The 7,421-nt window shown below is 62.9% G+C and overlaps 1 protein-coding gene across 1 annotated transcript; it reads left to right on the top strand.

Annotated features, from left to right (window-relative positions):
• Positions 1-255: 255 nt before the first annotated feature.
• PLIN4 (perilipin 4) lies at positions 256-7,402 on the top strand. The gene is made up of 7 exons (XM_040990218.1): positions 256-312; positions 715-844; positions 1,343-1,398; positions 2,003-4,928; positions 5,028-5,215; positions 5,866-5,952; positions 6,040-7,402. Exons 1-7 carry the CDS (start codon positions 262-264, stop codon positions 6,373-6,375), a joined length of 3,774 nt encoding a protein of 1,257 aa, XP_040846152.1. The 5' UTR covers positions 256-261; the 3' UTR covers positions 6,376-7,402.
• Positions 7,403-7,421: the final 19 nt, after the last annotated feature.

Raw genomic sequence — 7,421 nt, 5'->3', positions numbered from 1 at the left:
CTCCCGCCCGGACGCCCGCCTCCCCCTCCCTCCGCCAGCCGGGCCGGCACCCGCCCCAGACCCTATAAGGCCTGGGAGCCGAGTGCAGAGCCAGCCAGCTGCCAGCTGCGCCACACGCTGGTACCACCACTCTGAGAGACCCCCGCACACGCAGCCCAGGTGAGCGTGGCAGTGTGGGCCTCTGGTGAGGCTGGGCGTGCAGGGCAGCCCCCTCAGCACACTCCTATTCTCTGCTTTTTCCAGCTGTCCTAGACCGAGACCATGTCCGCCACGGACGAGGGGAGCCGGGAGGCCCCCAAGGCCAAGGGCAAGGTGACGGAAGGCAGGAGGGACACCTGCTGGGTTGGACTCCTTCCTGGGGAAAGTGGTCTCCCCAGCAGGGATCTGGCAATGGCCTTCCCAGGCTGGGGGGTGAGAGTGAGGGGGCGGTTAGGGAGGCGCTAGGAGCTGTGACAACTGTTCCTGTCACTTGCTGGGGGGTGGGCTCCCACTGCATGACTGACTGTGTGTTTGTGTGTGTGTGTGAGGGGGCCATTGCCCAGGCGGGGGGACGGAGGCCTGGAGTGGCTTGCTCTGCCCCTCCCCTTGCCCGAGGTCTCCCCATTCCACCCCAGCGGCAGCAGGGTCAGGGGTTTGAGGCTGGCATTGGATCCCAGGTGGTGCCATACTTGGCCTTACTCATGTCTCCCCCGCCCCATACACCTCCTGGTGCAGACTCTAAGCAGCTTCTTCGGGTCTCTGCCCGGCTTCAGCTCCGCCCGGAACCTGTTAGCCAACGCCCACAGCTCTGTAAGAGAGGCTCGGCCCAGCGCGGACACCACGGGTGCCAAATCCCAGGCTTCAGGTGAGTGGCCAGTGCCTGGGGGTGGCACCTGGGGAAACCCCACCTTTTGTGTGCGTCACCTCATTGCACATGGCGGGGCTTGGTGCACACGCTACCCCACACTAGGTGGGGAAACAGGCAGAAGCATAGACAAGAGCCTGCTCTGTGTCCCTGCCTGGACACGCTGGGTGGCTGCTGCACAGCCGACACAAGAGGGAAGCTGGCAGTCCTGGCAGGGGCTGGTGGTTCGCTCCACCTGCTGCGGGCTGTGCGGGAGCCCCCCATAAACTGCCCAGCAGGCAAGACAAGGTGGATGTGACCCCATGAGGCCCTGCGGCGGCGTGAGTTGTGGGGGTGGAGCCCGTGGCCAGGCTGGTCTGTGGCCACCGATGTCACCTGCTGCTGTTGTCCCTGACGGGGGTGGCTGGGAAATGGCTGACCTTTCTGGCTGTGCCCGGGGAGATTGCATAATGGGCATACATACCCACTGCCTGCCCTGACTGGGCCCTGTCCCTGCAGGGGCTGTCGAGCCGGAGCCAAAGGCCAGCGCGACAGAGAAGCCACCTTCAGAACAGGTGCGGGGGCGTCCCCAAACTTACCCAACCCAGCGGGAGCCCGGAGGTGCCCTTCCCCAATTCAGGTGTCAGTCCTGCCACCTGCAGGCGTCTCAGGCCGCCATGGGAGAAGAGGGTACACACCCCAGGGCTGGGGCTCAGGGATCCTGCCAGCTCTTCATTCTCTGGCCCTCCGTGTCCCGCGCCATGAGGTCCAGGGAAGCCGAGCCACCTTGGGTCCCCGGGCCAGATGTGGGGGTGCCAACCCGCACTCTCTCTGTGCCAAGAGCACCCCATAAGTCATGAAAACCAGAGATGCTCCACCCCGATATGGCATAGTGTCTCCTTGGGAGCAGGATCTAGTCCATTCTCTGCCCCCAACACCCCTGGGAAACATAACTGAACCAAAAACAGTCCTTGGGTTTGTTTACTTGGGTCACATGGGCAGCCAGGAAGTCCTTCGAGGCGCTGCCCAGCCCCTGTTGCCCAGCCCTGCTGCCCGTGCCTGCAAGTTCCTGGCTGCCCCGAAGTTCAGCTTCCCCAGGGAATTGCAGTGCAGGACAAGCAGCGGAGTGGGTATAGGGAGGGAGAACAGACGTGGGACAACACTGTCCTCTCTCTGCAGATGACGTCTGGGGACAAGGACCCAGCAAGTTTCACGATGGATTCGCTCAGCTCGGGGCTGGCCAGCATGGTGGACACTGCTAAAGGGGTGGTCCAGGGAGGGCTGCATACAAGCCGCTCCGCTCTTACAGGCACCAAGGAGGCGCTAACGGGCGGGCTCCAGGGGGCGCTAGATGCGGCTATGGGAGCCGTCCAGGGAGGTCTGGACACATCGAAGGCGGCTGTCTCAAGCACCAAGGATACCGTGTCTGCCGGGCTCACGGGGGCCATGAACGTGGCCAAGGGCACTGTCCAGACTGGCATGGACACATCTAAGTCTGTGCTAACTGGCTCCATGAATGTTGCCAAGGGAGCAGTCCAGGGAAGTCTAGACACCACCAAGACCGTCCTGACCGGAACCAAGGACACCATGTCAGCTGGGCTCACAGGGGCCATGAACGTGGCTAAAGGAGTGGTCCAGACTGGCATGGACACATCTAAGGCTGCACTGACCGGATCCATGAATGTGGCCAAGGGTGCCGTGCAAGGGAGTGTAGACACAGCCAAGACAGCACTGACCGGAACCAAGGACACCATGTCAGCCGGGCTCACAGGGGCCATGAACGTGGCTAAAGGAGTGGTCCAGACTGGCATGGACACATCTAAGGCTGCACTGACTGGATCCATGAACGTGACCAAGGGTGCCGTGCAAGGGAGTGTGGACACAGCCAAGACTGTGTTAACTGGCACCAAGGACACCGTGTCAGCCGGGCTCACGGGAGCCATGAAAATGGCACAGGGTGCTGTCCAGACTGGCATGGACACATCTAAGTCTGTGCTAACTGGCTCCATGAATGTTGCCAAGGGAGCAGTCCAGGGAAGTCTAGACACCACCAAGACCGTCCTGACCGGAACCAAGGACACCGTGTCTGCCGGGCTCACAGGGGCCATGAACATGGCACAGGGTGCTGTCCAGGCTGGCATGGACACATCTAAGGCTGCACTGACCGGATCCATGAATGTGGCCAAGGGTGCCGTGCAAGGGAGTGTAGACACAGCCAAGACAGCACTGACCGGAACCAAGGACACCATGTCAGCTGGGCTCACAGGGGCCATGAACGTGGCTAAAGGAGTGGTCCAGGCTGGCATGGACACATCTAAGGCTGCACTGACCGGATCCATGAATGTGGCCAAGGGTGCCGTGCAAGGGAGTGTAGACACAGCCAAGACAGCACTGACCGGAACCAAGGACACCGTGTCTGCCGGGCTCACAGGGGCCATGAACGTGGCTAAAGGAGTGGTCCAGACTGGCATGGACACATCTAAGGCTGCACTGACTGGCTCCATGAATGTGGCCAAGGGGGCAGTCCAGGGAAGTCTAGACACAGCCAAGACCGTCCTGACCGGAACCAAGGACACCATGTCAGCTGGGCTCACAGGGGCCATGAACGTGGCCAAAGGGGCCGTTCAGACTGGCATGGACACATCTAAGGCTGCACTGACTGGCTCCATGAACGTGACCAAGGGTGCCGTGCAAGGGAGTGTGGACACAGCCAAGACTGTGTTAACTGGCACCAAGGACACCGTGTCAGCCGGGCTCACGGGAGCCATGAAAATGGCACAGGGTGCTGTCCAGGCTGGCATGGACACATCTAAGTCTGTGCTAACTGGCTCCATGAATGTTGCCAAGGGAGCAGTCCAGGGAAGTCTAGACACCACCAAGACCGTCCTGACCGGAACCAAGGACACCGTGTCTGCCGGGCTCACAGGGGCCATGAATGTGGCACAGGGTGCTGTCCAGGCTGGCATGGACACATCTAAGGCTGCACTGACCGGATCCATGAATGTGGCCAAGGGAGCCGTGCAAGGGAGTGTAGACACAGCCAAGACTGTCCTGACCGGAACCAAGGACACCGTGTCAGCCGGGCTCACAGGGGCCATGAACATGGCCCAGGGTGCTGTCCAGGCTGGCATGGACACATCTAAGGCTGCACTGACCGGATCCATGAATGTGGCCAAGGGAGCAGTCCAGGGAAGTCTAGACACCACCAAGACCGTCCTGACCGGAACCAAGGACACCATGTCAGCTGGGCTCACAGGGGCCATGAATGTGGCCAAAGGGGCCGTTCAGACTGGCATGGACACATCTAAGGCTGCACTGACCAGATCCATGAATGTGGCCCAGGGTGCCGTGCAAGGGAGTGTAGACACAGCCAAGTCTGTCCTGACAGGCACCAAGGACACCGTATCGACTGGGCTCACAGGGGCCATGAACGTGGCCCAGGGTGCTGTCCAGGCTGGCATGGACACCTCAATGTCGGCCCTTGCTGGTACCAAGGATTTGGTCAGCAGTGGGGTGACCAGTGTCATGAGTGTCACCAAAGGGCTTGTCCAGGGGAGCTTAGACAGCTCAAAAGCTGTCACTACTGGTACCAAAGACGCCACGTCCACTGGGCTCACGGGCGCAGTGAGCCTGGCCAAAGGAGCCGCTGGGAGCGGGCTGAACACAGCCCACAGCATGGTGGCCAGTGCTGTGAGCATGGCCCAGGGAGCTGGTCAGGGTGGCCTGGATGCCACCAAGACTGTGTTGGCTGGCCGCAAGGACATAGGGGCCCTGGGATACCCTGGCCAGCATCCTATGCCCCAGGCCTCTACCTGGGGGGCGGTAGGGGGAGGCAGCTGCGAGCTGACTGCTCTGCCCTCTGGGGCCTCCAGCCCCCCAGAACTTCTCTCTGCAGGTCTGGAGTTCGCCCAGGGAGCCACCACCGACACCAATGACCTTATATCCGACATGGCCCCACTCGCCCGAGACGCAGCTCTGAGCAGCGAAGGGGTCAGGCAGGTGGCAGCAGCGGGTGGCTGCGAGGGAGCTGCAGGCTTCGCGATGCTACGGGACGAGTTTGAGGGGCTTGGGGAGATCTTCCACCCCATGAGTGCCGAGGAACAAGGTGAGAAGGCAGAGGCCCCGGAAGGACTCGACTCACTTCCCCTGGGGGGGGGGCCTCCCCCAGACCTCATTCATTGCCTGCCCCACCCTTCCTCTTCAGCTGAGCTGGCTGCCTCGGAGCCCGAGCCCAAGGTGCTCTCGGCTGACCGGGGGAGCTTCTATGTCCAACTGGGAGACCTGGCCCCCGCCTTCCGGCAGCGCGCCTTTGAACACGCCTTGAGCCACCTGCAGCATGGCCAGTTCCAAGTGAGAGAGGCTCTGGTCCAGCTTCGCGACTCCTGTCAGCTGGTGAGCCCCACCCCATTCCCAGGGGTCCTCCTCGCATCACCGCCCCCTGCCCCTTTGCGCTGGGTGACAGGTGACAAGGAGGCAGCCTGCAGGGACAGGAGGGGACAGCCGTGGGCCGCCACGTCTGTGAAAGGTGAAAGCATCTAGAAAGGCCATCATATGGGAAGGTACCCAAGCCGGAGCAGTCACCCCTCACCCCTGCTCACACACTGGAGCTGGGACCCACTCTGGGTACTGCTAGGCCCGCCAGAATCCATGCCGGGAGCACCCCCGCACCCCAAAAACATCTCTGTGATACCCTGTTCGGGGACACCCACACGTTGAGTGGACTGGGAAAGAAGGCCCCACGAGGGCAGCAGCTGCCATCTGTGAGAGCACTTCCCGTGGGCCGCTGAGTGCTGGGGCCACAGTCTTCCCGCTGGACACCTGAGCTAATGCCGGCCAATGAGAACCCAGATGGGACAGGGAGTGACCCGGGGATGCCCCAGCGGTGGCCTTGCTCCCCAACACCCACAAGGTGGCCAGATGACAGCATCCCTATGGGTCAACCTGCCACCCTGCTCTGGCTTCCCCGCCCAGCCTCGGGGCTCTGTACCCCTAAACGGTGCTTCGCAGGAGGCCAGCCCCCCCATACCAGGCTCTCTTTCCAGATGGAGCAGAGCACACAGCCGCTGGACATGCAGCCGTGTCAGCACCAAGGCTCAAGTGCCAACGTGGCGTACACGGATCCAGTGCAGGTACATGGTGCATACGTGGCTCACCCGCCTCTCCCCAGCCCCTGCCCTCCATTCCCTGCTCACCGTGCTGCCTCCTTCCTCCCACAGGAGTGTGACGCTGCCGGGGCCCTGTCCCAGGCCTGTGGCCTCATCCAACAGCTCCACAGAGCCTATAGTGGCCTGGCCTCTGGCCTGCAGGGCCTCTCCCCGGAGCTGCAGCAGCAGCTGGGGCAGGCGCGGCACGGCCTCTGCCAGCTCTATAGTCTCATGTCTGGGGCCGGGGATGTGCGTGAGCTGCCCGCTGGGCAGCTGGCCCAGAGCTGTGAGGCCGTGAGCCAGGCATGGCAGGGGCTGGAGCGGCAGCTAGAGGGTCTGCAGCATGGTCCACCACTTGGCTGGCTGGTGGGGCCCTTCGCCCTGCTGGGCAGCGGGCAACAGCTGTAAGTGCCCGAGCAGGGAGCCCCAGCCTCTCTGAGGGCCCTTCCCTGGCCAGAGCTGGCTCAGGGCTCCCTGTAAGCTGAGCAGGGAGGTGCCAGTTCGGCCATGCCCCCTGCGCCTTTTGAACCGCAGACCCCATCCTGAGCCAGGGCTTTCCCAACACCTGCGAGCAGACACTCCTACTGACCACACAAAGTGCCCGGGCCCCTCCATACCCTGGGACCCCTCTAACTGAGGGGGGCTTGTCTTTCCCCCATCTGACCTGAGAGCACCCAACCTGAAAGGGCCCTGGGAGTGGCTCCCCCACAAAGAGCCACTGTCACTGTCACTGCCACTGTCTTCCTGAGCTGCTGCCCGCAGCCTCTGCCACACCCCAACGTGACCAGAACCTGGCAGTGGGCAGCGGAACCCCTCCTCCCTCCCAGAGTGGCACATTCCCAAAGCTGCCTGTGCCCACAGCCAGCACTTTCGCTCAACCCATGCCATCCTGGAGCCCACGGGGGGGACCCCAGGCATAGCTCCCTCCAACTGGGGACAGGGCTGGGACGGAGGTGCTTCTCGAGCCTTCCAGAGCCTCTTCCTCACTCAGCCACCACACCAGGCCCGGGGACTCCAGCGTGAGTCTGTGTGGGCCACCCTGCTGAGCTGGGCGAGGCAGGCAGGGGTGACACATGCCAGAAGCCCCTGCCGCAGGGGCTGGCCAGCCACCGTGAGCCTGGGGTTACCTCCTGACGGGATGACGGGTCACAGAAATGCCATGGGAAGAGTGGAGGTGGCACTGTCTCCCTGCCCCAGGGCCCAGGGATGAGGACTCAGGGCACAGCCTGGGGTGGATATGGGCGGCAACTGGCAGGAAGGGCGCGGTCCCCGGGCACGGCATGCATGAGCGGCCAAGCGCCGAGTTCACAGGGATGTCACTTTCTCGTGTCCCCTGGAGAGGCCCAGCTCACCTTCTCACGGCTGGCCCCCCGGCCCCCCCTGCGCTGTGCACTTGGCGGCCACGGCTTAACCCTTTGTTCCCCAAAGGACATTTTTCTCCAATTCTGGCTGCC

This window comes from Ochotona curzoniae, unplaced genomic scaffold, assembly GCF_017591425.1.
Source record: "Ochotona curzoniae isolate NIBS_2020 unplaced genomic scaffold, NIBS_Ocur_1.0 contig_605, whole genome shotgun sequence".
NCBI lineage: Eukaryota > Metazoa > Chordata > Mammalia > Lagomorpha > Ochotonidae > Ochotona > Ochotona curzoniae.
Note: the sequence above shows the minus strand (reverse complement) of the source record. Positions and strands in the feature narration are given on the sequence as shown.